The sequence below is a fragment of the Macrosteles quadrilineatus genome, unplaced genomic scaffold (assembly GCF_028750875.1).
Source record: "Macrosteles quadrilineatus isolate MER2022 unplaced genomic scaffold, UCM_ALF_1.0 Scaffold_2__2_contigs__length_208266976, whole genome shotgun sequence".
In the NCBI taxonomy this organism is placed as follows: domain Eukaryota; kingdom Metazoa; phylum Arthropoda; class Insecta; order Hemiptera; family Cicadellidae; genus Macrosteles; species Macrosteles quadrilineatus.
The window spans coordinates 138,946,345-138,966,044 of NW_026542595.1; the positions used below are offsets into that span (position 1 = coordinate 138,946,345).

Consider the following 19,700-nt stretch of genomic DNA (forward strand, 5'->3'; position numbering starts at 1 on the left):
AGGAAACGGTCTTGGTTGGGTACGCAGACGACGTTGCAGCTTTGATATCTGCACGTAGCGTTGAGCTGGCTCAGCTAAAGCTAAACCGAGTTATGCGTACCATAAACGCATGGATGGCAGACCACGGTCTCTCACTTGCTCTGAGCAAAACCGAGATCGTGATTTTGACAAAAAAACGGATTGACACCATCGTGCCGTTGAGGGTGGGAGCCGTCGAGGTTCAAACTGTTCGTTCTGCCAAGTATCTTGGGGTCTTGGTGGACAGCAAGCTTAGCTGGCGGGATCAGATCTTCCGAAAAGCGGACAAGGCCGCTAGAGTGGTTTCTTCTCTTAGCCGGTTGATGGCCAATGTCGGAGGGCCTTGGTCCAGTCGTAGAAGGCTGTTAATGTCTTCGGTCCAGTCCGTACTCTTGTACGGTGCGGAGGTGTGGGCAGACGCACTAAATAAGGAGGCATACAGGATGCGGCTCGCCCGAGTGCAGCGTCAGGCAGCACTGAGGGTAGCATCTGCCTACCGAACAGTGTCCGAGCCCGCCGTCCTGGTGATTGCTGGAGTCATCCCCGTCAAACTTTTGGCGGCGGAGAGAAAGGCAATTTACCGGCGCCGCGGGGAGGACGAGGCACGAACAGAGGAACGCACCCGCACCTACCAGCTGTGGCAGGAGGGCTGGGAACAGGAGACACGGGGACTCTGGACCAGGCGACTGATACAGCAAGTCCAACCTTGGGTTGATCGGCGGTACGGAGAGGTGGACTTTTACCTCACCCAATTTCTGACGGGACACGGCTTTTTCCGGTCGTACCTGTTCAGGATGGGCAAAGCCGTGTCTCCCGACTGCATATACTGCCCAGGCATTCTCGATGACGTGGAACATACATTTTTCCACTGCCAGCGCTGGGAAAGGCCCCGCCTGGAGGCTCAACAGTTAATAGGACTGCTGTCGGTGGACACGGTCATACCGATTATGACGGAGGGTGAGGACAATTGGACCTGTGTGTCACATTATATCCAGGGTATCCTCCGCGCCAAGAAGATCGACCTTGACCGGGATGCGGTGTAGGTCATAAAGAATCAAAATGCCAGAAACGGTGCGAGCCCTGAGGGCTTAGGTCACATGTTGGCCTGACTTGAAGTAATGTGACAAACAATTCCAGGTCTGTGTCCAACAGAGTAGAGGGGGTTTTTTAGTGAGTAGTCTGATAATTTCAGGAGTCTCACACTACAGGCTGGCTACCTGTGTGCGTAAAAGCATTTTCCCTCCTCTCCCTAAAAAAAAAAAAAGTTAATTTATTAATTATGAATAGATATTTTAAATACATGATTTTGGATCAATCCCTCACAACAGTAATTGTTAAAAACCCAATTGAGAATAACACACAAACTATAAATCCCCCAATCCAATAGTTGTATTATTCTTATGGGTAAAAGGGTAAGTTTAAAGTTTTCCCATGTAGGTTATACCGCGTAGTTCTCATGATAAAACCTAGACCCGATACCGCTTTACTTTTTCGTTTGGATTTCCCGAGAGGCCAAAAATGCTATCCGTTCAATTGCATATATAATAATAAAAAAAACTCAAAGTTTTAAATTCCCATTTTAATTTATTGGATAATAATTAAACTATTGTAGTTTGCTTGTTTATGGTAATATCTTTATAACACACTTTATTACATCTTTTGTAGCAGCAAACCTGAGAACTCATATATTTTAAAATGGAATAAATACAGGGGTGCCCATCCCCCCCAAAGCTCACGTCGCAGAATCCCCCCCAAATTCGTTGTTTAACCCATGCCGGAAGGTCTGGGGGCTAACCCATGGTTATGTTTATAATGCGGGGAGGGAAGGGGTGCCCCCGACACTTCTTTAAATTGATGGGAATTTTTAGCGTTTGAATCAAACTTTTAACCCAATTTAAATGGACAATTTTGCTTTAAAACTCTAGTAGCAAACTATTTGTTAGTTTAGTTTTAATTTAAATGAGTTGGGTTTTTAACATGCACACAATTTGAATTTAAAATTGGCCATGTAGTTTTTTTAATCCGATTTTCCATGAATTAATAGGCTTTAAAAGGGAAAATCACAAAATTTGCGATAACCTTTGAACCATAATTTTTACGGCAATGAGGGTTTATACAATTTTTGTCATAGTAAAAGAGTATAACATGTTAATTTTTAATAATTAGGGCCTACATCGTTTGGGCCAATTCTGAGAAAATTGTATTCATCCATTATTTTATAGGGCTTTATGGAATATCACTATTAAAAACCCAAAATGAAAAAAAAACATCTGGAGAGACCATGGATTGGTACCTAAAATACCAAATTTCAACAAAATCGGACTCGGACCACAGGCGTGGTCTGTAGCTCTGTACCATACATACACACATAGAGACAGACAGCAAACACATCACTTCGAAAACCACTTTTTTGGGATCAGGGTTTTTACATAAACAATTCTTTTACCATATTAAATTGTAGGGGAGAAAGTACTTAAAGTTATGTCAAAAGGTTTGAGATATTTTCTAAATTGCCCTTTAATCCACTTCTGAGTTTGGTCCTTTTTAAATAAGTGTAAAATTTTCAGTCTCAAAAATATTACTAGGCCTAAACTTAATAGTATATTTCGTGCCTAGGGCCAAAAATGAGGTTTTGCTGGTTCGAGATAGTTTTTAAGTTCGATACGATGTCGAGGACTTAAAACGATCGAGAACTGCAAAACCATTTCACTCCGTGGTACGAACGCTATTATTCACCACACTATACCCTGTTACCACTAATTCACCTCAATGATAATGCACTGCACACTGATATAGTCAACACAACTACAACTTTAAGGTCATGTGGATAAATAGTTTGAGGAATCAGCAAAAATTATAATAAATAGTTGCTAGGCTGCGGTGACAGTAAAACAACTCTATTGCAATGCTATGGATACTGATTGTGTATTTAATATGCATTCATGTTTTAAGAAAGTAAGCGGGCAGCTGATTTTGCGGCCCTAGGGATGTAAAAACCTGCTCGATCCCCGAATGACGATGACAGCTGGCATGGCCTGCAAAACGTAACTTTCAGCCACCAATTAATGTACCTATATGTAAAACAGTTAAAAACATCATAGTGTGGTAAAATAGTATATTACGTTAGTATATTAGTCATGAATCCCGTGCGAGACAAAGTCGAGTAGTGGTTTTTTTATACGAGTCCGGCCAACACATTTTGGACGAGTGACGTACGATAGTTTACGCCATACTACTAAATCCGTTCAAATCCCTATATATTACCACCAACTAAAGGACTAAAAAGTCATAACCTCTAAGAGAGGTTATGTTTTTGTTATAACCACTCATTGCCACCCAAATACAGTATAATCAGCTGATTGGTGTCCGGCAAAACTCCAGTACAGTAGTACTGTATGAAACCCCATTTGATTAAGCTGGCGACAAACAGCTGTTTTCTGGACTAAATCCTTGCATGGGAAGTTCGTCAAAATAGTGTAGTGTCGCGTAAAAAATAATTATATATCTATTCTAAGACTAGTAAAATTTGTTTGAAGCTCTTTCTAGATTCAAGAAAAGACAATAACAAATACAATTTAATTAATCCAGAATCGTGTGTTTCAGTTCTTGAAGTTATCGTAAACACATAGCCTATCAAAAACCTTAATTAAATTGTCACAGTACTGTATGTCAATTTCTTCCAATGAATAAATGACCCAGGCATAATTATTTGGGAGAGCCAAAATATTATCACAAGCTTTCATGTTGTTGTTCATGTTGTAAAAATAGCAAAATGATTATCATTATCATAATACTGGTTTTTTATGAATCAAGTATATATTATAATAAACAAACCTAAAAAACCATCAATAGGTCCTCAAGGCAATGGGACTGTTTGAGAATGAGTTCATAATGAAAGGTAAAAACAAACTCAAATTGCGGATACAATTTAATAAGCCAACCATAATCCTTTGGTGTAGTTGGCATGGAATTGTTCTCACTGTCAAACATGATACGAGTCAGAAAGTGGAAGTACACATAAAAGTATCTATATATTTTATAGCAATTATAAAATGATTTATTAATCAAGATAAAATGTCAAACGGGATTTTGATTGCATAATTACCCCAGTAATAAATTAAGGAGGTCGTAAAAATTATCTTATTAATCTTTTATGTGCTTTTAACCAACCACTGGCTTGAATCCCCCCCAAAATCATAAAATCCCCCCCAAATAAATTTCTGATGTCGCATTTTGCGACATCAAACCCCCCTGTGGGCACCCCTGAATAAATATGACAATTGAGGAAATAATTTTTTAAAAATCCAACAAGTCAGTTGGGAATTCAGTTAGTCTGCAGGTTTGCTGCGCCGGGAGTATTTTATATTTAGTAACACAAAATAGAACATTTATAAACCACTGCTTTTGTTCTGTCACTAAACCCAAAGTTTAATCGCATTGTAACATTTGTCCTAAAATACGAGGGCAATATTCAGCCAACACATCAACGCTGTGAAGCGTTAGCTGACATGAAACATCAAACCAAGATATATGATATAAGATATATGATGTTACAATATAGGATGATAAATATTTTGATGTATTTAAAGTCAATGGACGTATCTAAAATTCTTATTACTGCTTTAAGTTAGAAGCTTACACAACCATTGCTCATGTGTTAAACTGTACATCATTAATTTACTATATTACCTTAGTTTTTACAGCTTATTAATTTTCTAAAAATTGTTAACAGACGAGAATATAGTAAGTGGACTATAAATCAGCAAAATTGGGATACTAATAAAAATGATTCTATATTCCTTATAAAGGTTGACAGCTTAAACAAGAAACTAAGGACACTCATATTAAAATATTGAATCTTCTTGCAAAATTAATGTCGATCATTATATTAACACTATTCGTGCGGTCGACATGTTTGAACATAAAAGTTGCATTTATTTCAATGTTAAGCAATTGCGGGAATTCCCGTCATCAGCACCCAACGTGTTAATAGAATATAATGTAGTTGGTGTGACTGGGATACACATGATAAACTGTTGGGACATAATGATGATTTACGTTTCGTTTGGAAATATCTTTAGACCCAGACCCACCTTTTAAGGGTTTCAATTTAGCGGTCAGAATTACATATTCTCGATATCACGAGATAAACCATCATTGTATTGCTAATAATTCACTTATGCAATCTGATAAGTTTTACCAGGTACCAAACAGGTAAACAGGCCAAGGTAGCAAGATTCGAGTTTGGTTTATAAAATGCAGTAGCCTAAATACTGAATGTTTTCTAATAAATCAGTAGTTTTGCATAAAGGTTTTAGAATTTAAAATGTCTTACCCTTAAGGGCACGAGACGCTCTCAAAGGTCGCATTTCCCCCCATAAGAATTACATTGAAAACAAATTTTAAAACAAAAACAGCTGTAAATAAAAATAAACTCACCAGCTTTCTGGGAGTAAATATTGATGTTTGTAATATTTAGGAGGTTATAAACAAATCCAAGCAGTTAATAAGTTGTGTTGGAAGAACAGAATATTTCTTGAATTTAAAGGAGAAATATTGAAAACAGGAGGAGGAGACAATTAATAGGAAAGCTTATACTTATGAGAAGAGTAGAGGAGAGGCATGGTCTCACAGTAAGGAATCCAGGTACACAATCACTTGGGGAGATGAATCATTTATGCCAGTTATGCTAAGCAACTTATTTTGGAAGAAAAAAAGCCATGAAGAATATACACATCATGTTGTCACAGTGGTAAAGTAAACCCGCCTAAAGTCATATCAAATAAATACATGCAAGACATTTTTACTGGTAACAGCTTTAAGTCGGGAAACATTTGTAGAAAACACAAAAACCGGGTCAACAAAGGCCGGGTCCAAAAAATGCTCAAATATTTATTATTCCAAAGCGTTATTAAATAGCGCAAGTATTTCAATTAGTTACATAAGCATTTTAAGTTTTTGGGTCTTTTAAACTCATCGATAATTATGACTGTTATTACTGTAGTTAAAAAAAAAAAAAACACTTTTGTATAATAACGGTACTTGACAATTGCTCGATTTCGAGCAACAGGTACACTAGTATTTTAGAATGCATTATCTCTGCCAAAAATAACATTCATAAGTATGTGTTTCGCAAAGATATAAACATATATAACACAAGAAATAGAGATCAAATAGATATACCCCGGCATAACCTCACTTTTTTCTCAAAGAAAGCAACACAAATCGGATGTAAATTTCTTAATAAATTACCATCAAATCTGAAAACTAATATACACACAAAGGGATTTAGGAAATTAGTAAGAAAATATCTCCAAGATAAAACTTGTTATTCTATAGAAGATTTCTTTTTATAGCTCTATTAATCCATCCAATAATCAAGCTTATTTGCTACCAGCATGACTAGAGCTGGTTGTAGGTAAATATTTACATAAATGATTTCAATGATAAAGAAAAAAAAAATACAAATTGCAAGATCTGGTGACTGATGAGCGAATTTAATAAATTTGTCTTTAGCCTTTTGTTATGTAGGCCTAATCAACCAAAAGAGTAAAAAATGTTTAAACTACATTCATAAATACACAGCATTAATAAAGGATTGTATTGCATAGATTTAGCAATGTATGTAAATACGTAAAATGATGTAAAAATAAGAAACATAATGTACTTGTTAGTTCTTATTTCTGTGACTCTATTCATGTATGTATTTACAGCTTGAATAAAGATGATTTGATTTGAAGTTTATTCATAATTTGTCGACCATAGCTCATCCACTACATGCTTTACTGCAAAGAAATACAGAATTTGTTTGGGGGCCTGATCAAGACCAAGCTTTGGAAAAGATTAAACTGTCATTGATGTCCGAACCGTGTCTCGCTTTATACAGCATGTCTAAAGAAACCTGCCTCTCAGCGGATTCCTCGTCATACGGTATTGGAGTTGCACTACTTCAGCTTCAAGAAGATGGAACTAAACGTCCTGTGGCCTATGCTTCGAGAAGTTTGTCATCAGCCGAACATAATTGGGCTCAAATAGAAAAAGAAGCTCTAGCGATTGCATGGGGGTGTGAACGATTTGAACACCTCATTTTAGGGTTGCATTTTCATATTGAGACAGACCATAAGCCCTTGCTCTCCATATTCAAGATGAAAGACTTGGACAATATTACTCCCAGGCTTCAAAGAATACGACTCCGACTGATGAGATATACATATGACATTACCTACATGCCCGGTAAACAGTTCATTTTGGCTGATGCACTGTCTCGAGACACAGAGAACTCTGAAGAGGAATGGGAACTTACAGAGGAAATCCTTGCATATATATATACAAAATATTGACACTACTCTACCATCAGTTTCAGATGAAAGGTTGCGAGAAATAAATCAAGAAACTATGAAAGATGAAACTCTAAAACATGTGTCTCAGTATTCTGTGAAAGGTTGGCCAGAAAAATCTAAGATTCCAGAGGACGTATTGCCCTACTGGTATCGTAGAGAAGACATAAGTGAGCAAAATGGTATACTTCTCTTTGGAAGTCGTATTATAATACCAAATTCTCTAAGAGCTAATGTACTAAGAAGTATTCATGAAGGACATCAAGGCATAACAAAATGTAGATCTTTTGCAAAATTGACTGTGTGGTGGCCTCGTATTTCTCAACAAATCAAAGAACTAGTAGAAAATTGCAAGATATGTGCAGAAAATCGCGCTACGAGAGCAGAGCCGCTGATACCAACGCCTTATCCGGACAGACCTTGGCAAATAGTGGGTGCCGATTTGCTGAAGTGCAAAGGTCACTGGTATCTCTTAATCTCAGACTATTATTCCAGGTTTATGGAGATTGCTAGACTAAATGACTTAAAAATGGGCACTATTGTGACATATACAAAGTCCATCTTCGCACGTCATGGTGTACCTGAGACAGTGAGAGCAGACTGTGGTTCTCAATTTGACTGCTGTCAATTCAAACAACTTGGTCGTGATTATGGATTTAAATTGATTACATCAAGCCCAAAATTTCCACAAAGCAATGGTTTCATTGAAGCGCAAGTAAAAATGTTTAAGTACCACTTAGAAAAAAGTGATGATCCCTACAAAATGCTACTTATGTTAAGAGCAACCCCTCTAGAAAATGGAAAAAGTCCAGCGGAATTACTTTTCGGGAGAAGGATCCGCACTTGTGTTCTAATAATGCCTGATCAACTAAGACCTTATCTGGTAGACACTGAAAAGTTAAGGGAAAAGGAAGAAGCAAGAATTAATCGTCAACAGATTTATTTTGACAAAAGACATAGAGCCACAGAATTGCCTACTCTACCTGATGGAGCTCAAGTCCATATGAAGGACAGGAATCAAGAAGGAACTATATTAAACAAACATCCTGCACCTCGATCCTATATAATTCAAACGCAAGATGGTTGTTTGCGGAGGAACAGAAGATCACTGCAAAGATTTAGCACTACTATGCCTTCTGATCACTCTCAACCAGCACTGCAGACCAGTCCTTCAGAACACATGATATGGTGTTAGAATATTATTTGTTTAGTTTTTGTTGGTAAACATTCTGAATCTTGATTTATTGTAAAAGCTACCTAATAAAGTATTTGTCTTATTAAAACTATATTTTAATTTAACTTACGATAACACTACAGCAGAATCTTTGCCTTAGCTCCTGGATAATGAAGATGGTGTAAGGTACCATCTTGACCAGCTCAAGTAGCTTGGTCCTGTGCTTCGCACCATGCACTGGACCTTATAAATTAAGTTTTTTTTTTTTTTTTTTTTTTAAAGTTCAAACAACCCATGGTAAAAATGGTAAGATAGAAACAAGACCAAAATTTACAGAGATTTATTTGTTAAAAAATATATGGTACATACATAAAAACATAACAATTGTGTTGCCAGGGGCTATAATGTTGCTTTGGGGTGTGTTAATCTATCCAATTTGGCTACAAGACTAGAAAAAAACTCTAACTCACTCAATTGTTTCAATTGTTTGTACTGCAGTGGCATCTTCTTTATGTTTAACCCTTCATAAGAATTGTGCCAGTTTGGGGAAAGAGTGTTTTTATCTCATTGACCATTGATAACTCACAAATTTGAGCATCGGTACACAAAAGATTACATATTTAACAAATAATAACTGAATTCAATGACTTAAACAGGAACAAATTAAGTTTAATATTTAAATATTCTCTTCAAATATTTTAGAAGATTAAATGCAAGCGGAATGTACATCTTTTCTTATAGGTTTAGAAATTCTTTAAACTTAAGCTTCACATAATAATTGTTGGCAATACATTCTTGACCTTTAAAATAAGTCCTATCACCAATACAAAATAATCCATTATCTATACGTTTAATGAACTTGAATGTCTACTTTGATTAATGCAAACAATTACATCGACAGGTATTCTTTATCACACTTAGTGTAATCATACTCTAGTAAACTAGAGTGATCATAATATGATAGAGTATATTACAGAGTAGGTTCATATGATGACTATGAAGGTTTACGGTTTCATGTCCAGTTTATAAGGGCCGTGCTTTTCTTTGATTAGCCAAACGAAGTCAATCACTGCGCCATCCTAGAATCATATATCAAGAATGAGCAAATAAGTAAAAACAACTAACTAAATCAAACTTTACTTACGTGTTATGTTGTTTATTTAATGTTTTAAATTGTAAAACAAAAATACTGTATTGCTTTTTACTTTTTAGAATGTTTCACATAATCAGACCATTGACTTTTTGATACTGAATAAGACTTCCCATATATTTTCTCTAGCTATAGCAGCTTTTTCATATGCATAAAACATAGTTGAGCCACTAATAAATTGCACTACAGTCAAATTTGATTTCTTCCCTTATTTTTGGGTACTTATGATTAGTTAGATTAGGACGGGTGGCGTTGTCCTGTAATCCAGCTACTAGGAGGTTACTTTGTGAATATTTATAGGCATGCACTGTGGATGCGATACTCCCTGGTGTGGATAAACGTCCGCACGAGTGAGTACTAGATATCCGCAGTACTATCCAGAAAATTAGACCAATTCGTATATACCAACACCAAGGCTAAAATGTGGTTCGGATTCCACTATAAACTGTAGGTCCCTTAGTTGCCATTAGCTGTATGGGCTATTAATTAACAGCTGTGTCTAAGGAATAAGTCGGCCTTAGTCACCAACAAGACTACAAGATCGCGCCACTCATCCTACACTCTCCATTCATACTTGGCTTTAAATACCTACTTTGTATGGTCGCCATTTCATTGAAAAGTATTTAAGTGTTAAGTTGGACATCATGCTAGTTCATAAAGAGCTGGCATTTAATTTAGCTTGGTTACAATTAGGCATATTCAACACAAATCTATATATATAAAAGGCAAAGCCCTCACTGACTGACTCACTCACTCACTCACTCACTCATCACTAATTCTCCCACTTCCCATTTACCTAGGAGGCTGAAATTTGGTACACTGATTCTTTAGGCATTAAATAGGCAAACTAAGTTGTTTTTATTCTGATCGGACTCTCGGGCTCCGCCCCAGTGGCTCTGGAGTTTCCCATGTTAACCATATGAGTACTCATATTTAAATGGAATTAATGAATCTTAACAACAGCTGTTTCAATTAAACAAGTTTGTTCTATTCTATGATGTTCAATAGCATTTTAAGTTACAACGATTACCAACAGGGTGCAGCACTATTATTTCTTTTACATTTATGACAACAGCTAATTTGCAACCAAAAGGTGAGTGAGCGCAGCGAATGAACTTCAACCTGGAGGCGAGTTAGCGTAGCGAACGAGCTAACCTGAAGGCAAGTGAGCGCAGCGAACGAGCTCCAACCTAAAAGTGAGTGAGCGTAGTGAACGAACTTCAACCAGGACGTGATTGAGCCATGCAAACGAGCTCACTTATGAAGTTAAACGGGGCAAAGCCCGCGGGTACAGCTAGTTAGTAATAAACATCATGACACTCTTATCAGTGATTCAATACAACTCAGTTAATTTTTATTCTTACTGATGAAAATGAGATGTCTACTTCAATAGTCAAACACTCACCAGATCATCGGAGACCTGCTCCATGTAGAGATGAGTAGAGTTGTGGATCTGCAGCCGAGTGTAACCATAGTCCGAGGATCTGAAGGCTGACCACTCCCGAGGATTCTTGATAAAAGGGTCTACCTTTTCATCACACCCCTGTAAACAAACCGTAGGGGTACAATAGCCTACTTGAAAACGGAAACATAGTAACTTTTGTAATCAAGTTAAAATTTTAGTAACCTTCATTACATTTGTTTTTTATCAGATATATTTAGCGAGTTAGTGTCTCATTCGGTATCGTGATAAGACTACCAATAAATGGCAGCGATGCCATGAGTTGTACCTGGCGTTGCCATTAAACTTGACTCATTAAATTAAATTGATTTTAAATTTGATTCCGTTTCAGTGGAAAAATGAACTGGTCTCAACCAGTTCATTTTTCCACTGAAACGGCTCACCCCTTGCTTTGCTGGACAGGTTGTATGCATATGCCTGGGCAAATACAAAGAGGTCCCCTACCTCTTAAAAAATAATTCAACGCAGAGATAACAATACATATTGTTATGGTTTTTTTGTTTGGCTCACTCAGGTAAATAAAGGTGATTCTAGGTACTGCCAATTGGGAAAACTAATTTGTTACCAATAAGGGCATATTAGATTTAATTTGTTTTCTATGGCGCTGACATACCAGGATGTGTATTTTATGGTGATAAAGAGTGGAGGATGAGTGTTGAATGAAATTATAGTAGTGATGGTCAAGTCTCGAAATTTCGGGAAATTTTCGGGAAATTTTAAATCTTGTTACACGAGACGAGATTTCTTTTTGGCCGAGATTTTTATTGAGACAAGAATAAAAAATAAAAAAGCCTGCAGAAAGTCAATTCAATACCCGCAATACAGGAGCGTGTTGTAGTTGCGTTGCCTTTGCGAAGGCGTTCTTATTTAATTAATTCTTTAAATGTAAATATTACTTTAATTATTTTAATACATGGTGTCTACTAAACCTGGTTTGAAAAATTCAAGGAGTTTTCCAGGAGAATTCAAGACAAATTCCTGAATTTTAAGAGCTACTATCGGAACCCGTTCAACTAATCGCAACCCGCTAATAATAATTTATTATTACTATTATGATTATTTTAATTTAAAACAAAACTTTTCCAAAGAAAATATTTTATACAACATAATAAAACAGTATAACTAGTAGGTAAGGCGACACCAGCTATCATCTCCTGCGATCGTGGGAATACCGGTGAGCATATCTTGCAGTCTCGTCAACACAGGCAATCGATCGCGGCAAAATAGGTTTGCATATTTTATGATTTCAGCGACACCGATAATCGTCTCCCGCGATCGTGGCAATACCCGTGAGCATATCCTGTGGTTTCGGCGACACCGATAATCGTCTCCCGCGATCGTGCCAATACCCGTGACCATATCTCGCGGTTTCGGCAACACCGATAATCGTCTCCCACGATCGTGCCAATACCCGTGACCATATCTCGCGGTTTCGGCAACACCGATAATCGTCCCCCGCGATCGTGGCAATACCCGTGAGCATATCCTGTGGTTTCGGCAACACCGATAATCGTCTCCCACGATCGCGGCAATACCCGTGAGCATATCCTGCGGTTTCGGCGACACCGATAATCGTCTCCCACGATCGCGGCAATACCCGTGAGCATATCCTGCGGTTTCGGCAACACCGATAATCGTCTCCCGCGATCGCGGCAATACCCGTGAGCATATCCTGCGGTTTCGGCGACACCGATAATCGTCTCCCGCGATCGTGCCAATACCCGTGACCATATCTCGCGGTTTCGGCAACACCGATAATCGTCTCCCACGATCGTGCCAATACCCGTGACCATATCTCGCGGTTTCGGCGACACCGATAATCGTCTCCCACGATCGCGGCAATACCCGTGAGAATATCTTGCGGTTTCGGCGACACCGATTATCGTCTCCCGCGATCGTGCCAATACCCGTGACCATATCTCGCGGTTTCGGCAACACCGAAAATCGTCTCCCACGATCGCGGCAATACCCGTGAGACTATCTTGCGGTATCGGCGACACCGATAATCGTCTCCCGCGATCATGCCAATACCCGTGACCATATCTCGCGGTTTCGGCAACACCGATAATCGTCTCCCACGATCGCGGCAATACCCGTGAGCATATCCTGCGGTTTCGGCGACACCGCTAATCGTCTCCCGCGATCGTGCCAATACCCGTGAGGATATCTTGCCGTTTCGGCGACACCGATAATTGTCTCCCGCGATTTCGGCAACAAAAGCGGCAGTGTTTGGTTAGCCGACGATTCCGATGACCGGGCTGTGGATTCCCGGAGGTTTGGGTGGATTCCTGGAGTTTTCCAGGACATTTCAAGGTAAGATACAATTCCCGGAGTTTTCCCGGTTTTCCCGAATTTCCCGGAGAGTAGACACCATGTAATAATATTACTTAATAACATTTGAGAAGTTTTGGTTAAGTGTAAGCAGTGTGAGGAATGTTTTATTACTATAAAAAGTCAAAACAAGTAACTATTTCATAAAAATTAATATTGCTTTTATTTTATGAATTATTTTGTTTTAGGATAAGTTGAACTCTATCCTAACTGATATCACTATATTTCCTAATCGTAGTCATTTTTAATAAGTTAGGGGTGATTAATAAAAATATGTTATGCTGATGTTTTTTATTAAAAGATTGTAAATATTCTTGCCTATTATCATTATTTTTGTATTTAAACAGTCATCTAACAATGTTACAAAATCAGGTAAAAATTTTGAACGTGCATTTCCCTTTGTGTATGAGAAGGGAAATCCCGTCTCGATCTCGTCTCAAAATCTTATGAGAAATAAAAAATCTCGTCTCGTCTCGTCTCGAACTACAAATCCAATCTCGTTCATCCCTAAATTATAGCTTTGTTACCAACTGGTAATTTAACCAGAACCATTATCAAAAATAAACGGTAAGCCCCAATAATAGCAGAGCATCACGCAAATTTCAAAGAAGGATATTCACAGGGGTCACTGACATATTAAAACAAGCGGTACTCATCTTTCTTGCGTAGTTGGCAAAAGTATTATATGTCAGAATTTACTAGAGGCAGAGGGTGGCTGATAGTTACTGTAATTATTTACTTTTTTACTGCAGATATACTTACAGCAGAGCCGGTGATTATGTGCACAGGAGCCCCAGGATTAGTGTAAGGATGTTCCCAGCTACCATTGTACACCTTGTGATTATACACAGGCCACAGCCGCTCATAAGAGTGTTCATGAGCCCAGATCTCCAGGTCCACTCCGTACTTCACAAACAGATCTTCAAGGCCAAACCTGTAGAAATTATCACAGTGATTTTCATTACGCTTCAAACAGATTCCCCACTCAAGCATGGACCTTGAATTCATGTTTAGTCAGTTATTTTGTCATATTTACATATTTTTGTGATGTTAAAAAGAGTTTAGCAGCTGGTAACAGGCAGAATCTTGAATCATGGCAGCATCACAGCACTTAAGAGCCAATCTCATGAATAAATATGTAGTATTAAACAGAGAGGCAGTTTTTAAAAAAAAAAATTTTCTAGACACTTAACAAAAATGTTTTTTGACCTAGGGGTTGCGGCATTATCACTTAGATAAAAATCCATTGGTGATTTGGCAGGATTTGAACCCGGGACCTCAGGGACTGCAGTCCCACGCTCTAACCACTAGACCAGCTTGCTCCCCAAGGTGGAAAGGCAGTAGCAACACAACCAATGGCACTGTGAGCTGAAATGTGGTTCCAATTCCAGACCAAGTTACAAAATGAATAAAAATAAAGCTAAAATAAAATTAAATTAAATTAATAAAAACTAGCTTCAAAATTAAAACCCATACATTTTGGAAACTCGTATTCTTCTTCTTTTGGCAGGATTTTTGTAAATTCATCATTTTTATGAGGCCGTGGAACTTTACACATATTTTGGAATATTAAAGCAAGATCGGAAGGTATCTGACAAGTTTTTGTGACTGAAAAGGGTAGAAATGATTTGATATGAAATGTAGGTATCATTATTGAATTGAAAGTCATACAGTATAGGGAATCAACAAAAAATGTTTTGATACCACTAGTATTAAAATTTTTAATGAAATTCCAATTCTCAATTTCAAAAAATTGGAATTGGCCCTTCCTATTCCTTTTTTTTAATTTTACTGTGAAATTCTTGACTTAAAATCAGGGTTTTCCGTTGAAATTTTGGGAATTGAATTGAAAGTCATACAGTAAAGGTGATCAATAAGAATTTCTTTTATATACTGGTATTAACAGCTTCAATGGCATTCCAATTATCAATTTACCAGGAATTGGAAATAGCGAATTGTTTCTTTTTTTGCTTAAATTTGAAATTCATGGCTTAAATCCGGGTTTCCCGTGGTTTAAAAGTCTATAGCTTTCTCATTTTAACCCTGCAAAGTAGGGATGGACGAGATTGGATTTTTAGTTCGAGACGAGACGAGATTTTTTATTTCTCATAAAATTTCGAGACGAGATCGAGACGGGATTTCCCTTCTCATGCACAACGGGAAATGCATGTTCAAAATTTTTACCTGATTTTGTAATATTGTTAGATGACTGTTTAAATACAAAAATAATGATAATAGGCAAGATTATTTACAATCTTTTATTAAAAAAAACATCAGCATAACATTTTTTTATTAATCACGCCTAACTTATTAAAAATGCCTACCATTAGGAAACATAGTGATAGCAGTTAGCATAGAGTTCAACTTATCCTAAAATAAAATAAATCATAAAATAAAAGCAATATTAATTTTTATAAAATAGTTACTTGTTTTGACTTTTTATAGTAATAAAACATTCCTCACACTTGCACGATGCTTACACTTAACAAAACTTCTCAAATGTTATTAAAGTAATATTATTAAAATAGTTATATAGTAATATTTACATTTTAAGAATTAATTAAATAAGAACGCCTTCGCAAAGGAAATGCAACACTACAACACGCTCCTGTATTGCGGGTATTGGATTGACTTTCTGCAGGCGTTTTTAATTTTTTTTTATTGTCTCGATAAAAATCTCGGGCAAAAAGAACTCTCGTCTCGTGTAACGAGATTTAAAATTTCCCGAAATTTCGAGACTTGACCATCCCTACTGCAAAGGTTTGAATGGGATTTGGGGCACACTAGAATCACACACAATGATCCCATCTGAGAATTTCAAAATATCCACCGTGGAAAGATGGGAAGGCTTGGCATGTTGACATAAATATGTTTCCATGGATACAATTTATTTAATTCATTCACTGACTCAATAAATGAATACAAGATGCAATTTTTCCTCCTGTAGAAATTATTTTGAAGAATAGTACAGACTCAAGAAAAAAGCTAAGTGTCTGCTCCATTCAAGAGGGTACAAAGTAGAGCAGTTTTGAAAGACGAAACCTCGGCAAAAAGCTTGGCAGAATTATTCAATTTTTGTCACTATTGAGCTTGCAGAGGATCAATATTGTAAGCAATGAAATAAGGGCAACTGGGAAAAAAGGAAGGTTGTAGAACACCAGATAAACAAAGACACGATGTTGCATTGCTTCAGAAAATCAAGAAGGATTCAAAGGATTGCTCAGGGTAAAGTGCTGACGGATCTTATATAGAAAAATGTTGGATGAACATGATGAAATGTTGGAGATGAATGAGACAATGGATGGGGATATGTAATATCTGGGAAACTTAGAGGAAGAAACTGAAGAATTCTACAGTAACATGTCAAAGGTAACACTGTGAGCCGATTAAAGATGAGTTGAGACAGAAAAGAGGAAAAGGAAAGAAGGCGTAACTACATTTTGAGTTATAACAGACTTTTGTTATAGTAGTAAGTGTGTAAAGGTATCGTGATAGGTATGTCAATTATCTAGTATTAAGTATCTATTGTACTTAGGATAATGATCTTATGTAAGTAGTAGTAGAAGTTATAATGTATTGCATTAATTGATACTAATCTGACCGAGTGAGGTAGCATCATAACAATGATGCTGCGCCACATTCGGGAGGTCTGACTATCAGGCCGACCATTCTGAGGCAAGTTTGTACGGTTTCTTTCCTCACTCAGGCGAATGCTGGAATGGTTCCCTCAAGGGCCGTACCCCGCCAGGCGGAATGGAAGACGGGATGTGGTCCTAATTTCGCTTGGTTTAACAAATCCCAAATAGGTGTGTTCTTTTATAAAATAATTTAATCACTAGAATAAAACTATTTTTTCACCATTGCTTTTTATTCTTCATGTTTTAAAATAGTCATAAGACTTTAACCCTCCAAGTGTCCATAGTTTAGGCCTTAATGTCCACCTATTTTTGGCGCATTTGCAAGGTTTTATTAAAACGGATCTGAGAAGCTTAAAACAATGTTAATTCTAATGTTCTATATACCATTTTGTTTGGAAAATCATGGGCTTCAATATTATATATAAAACATAAGGAACATTTTTTCAAAAAAAAAATTTTTAGGAAAAAAAATATAATTTCGAAAATAAAAAAAAAATAATAAGTTCGCGCTCAATGAAATTGTATAAATTATAGGCCTACAAATATTTGAAAATAGCCACTTTGTTCTAAATTTTATGAGGATTACAAATATATAATAATATAAGGAAGTAGATTTGCAATTGCAAATAAATAAGTTATGGGCAAAAAACAGATTTCAGTACATAGCGTTTAGCTAAGAATGCATAGCCTAACCATAGCTAGGAATCTGGCTGATAATTTACATCAATATTACTACCTACTTCTTTAGGATCATCAACCAGCACTTCAAAACCACTTAAATCTTCTTATAATGCAACACGTATATCACTACTTTTGATTTTTAACACTAAAACAATGATAAACGTAATAAAACACATCAGTCATCGGTCCAAGGGTAACCTAGCTGTTTACAAATACACGCACGTCAGCTGTCTGCTACAATTACGATCGGCTCAGAGAACGTACAGCGCTGAGACAGACCTCTGGAGAAAGCTTAGAATATTACGGAAAGAACGATACCTAACTCGATCCAGTTCAATCCGATTCAGTCAGTCATAGAGCCTTCGCCGTAAACGATGTCTGCGTGTCGAAAAATCGACAAGTAACACTACACAAAGTGTGCTGCTTGTCGAATTTTCGTCAAGTAACACTGGGAGGGTTAAAAAAGTCAAAACAGAACATTCATATTTTGACATTGAGAAATGTTCTGCCTTTTTCCATGAAAAACTGAGCTTGTGGACATCAATCTAACACAGACCTCTTCACAATAGTTAAGAGTCCACTGTGACTTAATATAATCGACAATGAAGCAAACGTGTCAAGTACCTTTAAAGAAAGGTTACAGATTTTTCACTAGTAGATCCCATACAAAAAGCACTTAGGGATAGTCATTTTAGTAACTGACTCATAAGGAGGAGTCCTTATAACTAGGAAATGAACCCAAAAAACAATTTGAGCAACAAACCATTTGACGATTGGCAATCCTGAACGAACAAGAGATTCGTAGTTTAGGCAGTCGTCTCCGTCGTCATCAGAGCAGTACATGGGTCGATGGGCAAACGTGATGATCCATGGATGCTTAGCTCTGTTCTCTGGTTTTGTGGCTTCCTGAAAATTGAAAAAGGGTCTATTTTGATTTACCGGGCCAAAACAGTCTTAACATTTTGGTATCACCTCTGAAATATGTAGAAGGCTGACTAATTGTCTTCTGGTTCTAGTCACAAATGTATTTTTCACATTGCATAAATACCAACAGTAACGTAGAACAGACAACAAAGTCTGTTTAAATTGTGGTATAAACAAGTGTGGACAGTATATTTCATTCTTTTTTGATGGGTAACTTATACATCTGCATAATTGGTGTAGATATTGTGGACAGGAGGTGGATAGTTCTGTTGATTTTTTAGAAAGACTACTTATTTTTAGTGTTTACTATAAATTAGTGTTAAACAACTGCATCTATACCATCTGATGAGTTGCGGTAAGGCAGCTAGTTTCAACTCAAATACAAGCCATCCTCAGGCCAGTACTAAGATGTCTTCTTGCTTTATTCATCTAGACTAGAGTAATTTTCTAGACACAGCTTCCACCCCACCATGTCAATGTACGAGCTAATGGGAGAAAGTATGTGTCAGTTTGCTGATACAGTTTATTTTTTTATCCTTGATGTACATTTTCATACCTTCAAATCATTCTCCAACCACTCATATTGCAGAACCACCTGTTTGATGCCGTAACCTAGGAAGTAGTACACCTCTGTTGAAAACCCTATGAAGTGAGCCGGGCCTAAGTTGAAGCTGTAGAACAAGTTGTCTTTCGTGTTCGGCATTGAGAATCTGGAAGAGTAGTGACTGAAATTGCTGTAACAAGTAAAAGAAAAATGTCAGCGTATAACTGTAGTCTTACAAAAAATACTTCTCAACATAAGTTATGTTTTGGTTGTATGGTTAGTATAAGTTGTTCGCCAAAGACTGGATGACAGATTTAAAAGCAAGTGAATTCTCATCTCATAGCTATGACTCTATGACTCATTTTTATTCGGTACTGAAAAGGCATGTTCAGTTCCCAATAAGGAGTGCGCTCTTTCTAACGAAGACCGAACCAGACTTCA

The 19,700-nt window shown here is 37.2% G+C and overlaps 2 protein-coding genes across 2 annotated transcripts; one reads left to right on the forward strand and one right to left on the reverse strand.

Annotated features, from left to right (window-relative positions):
• Window positions 1-7,413: 7,413 nt before the first annotated feature.
• Window positions 7,414-8,550, forward strand: LOC128984958 (uncharacterized protein K02A2.6-like). Its single transcript, XM_054404329.1, has one exon. It carries the CDS (start codon window positions 7,414-7,416, stop codon window positions 8,548-8,550), a length of 1,137 nt encoding a protein of 378 aa, XP_054260304.1.
• A 304-nt stretch (window positions 8,551-8,854) lies between these two features.
• On the reverse strand, window positions 8,855-19,443 carry LOC128987804 (acid phosphatase type 7-like). The gene is made up of 5 exons (XM_054408833.1): window positions 19,272-19,443; window positions 18,555-18,697; window positions 14,235-14,406; window positions 11,085-11,222; window positions 8,855-9,608 (listed from the first exon to the last, which is right to left on the reverse strand). The coding sequence occupies exons 1-5, from the start codon at window positions 19,416-19,418 to the stop codon at window positions 9,534-9,536; spliced, it is 675 nt and encodes a 224-aa protein (XP_054264808.1). The 5' UTR covers window positions 19,419-19,443; the 3' UTR covers window positions 8,855-9,533.
• Window positions 19,444-19,700: the final 257 nt, after the last annotated feature.

Excerpts from the sequence above, each read along its gene's own strand:
- LOC128984958 (XM_054404329.1), top strand. The coding sequence starts at position 7,414 with ATGAAAGATGAAACTCTAAAACATGTGTCTCAGTATTCTGTGAAAGGT.
- LOC128987804 (XM_054408833.1), bottom strand. The coding sequence starts at position 19,418 with ATGCCGAACACGAAAGACAACTTGTTCTACAGCTTCAACTTAGGCCCG. Across the intron at positions 14,407-18,554 it reads GGATTGCCAATCGTCAAATG|GTTTGGCCTTGAAGATCTGT; the intron begins GTTTGTTGCTCA and ends TAATTTCTACAG. Across the intron at positions 11,223-14,234 it reads ACATAATCACCGGCTCTGCT|GGGTGTGATGAAAAGGTAGA; the intron begins GTAAGTATATCT and ends GTTTGTTTACAG.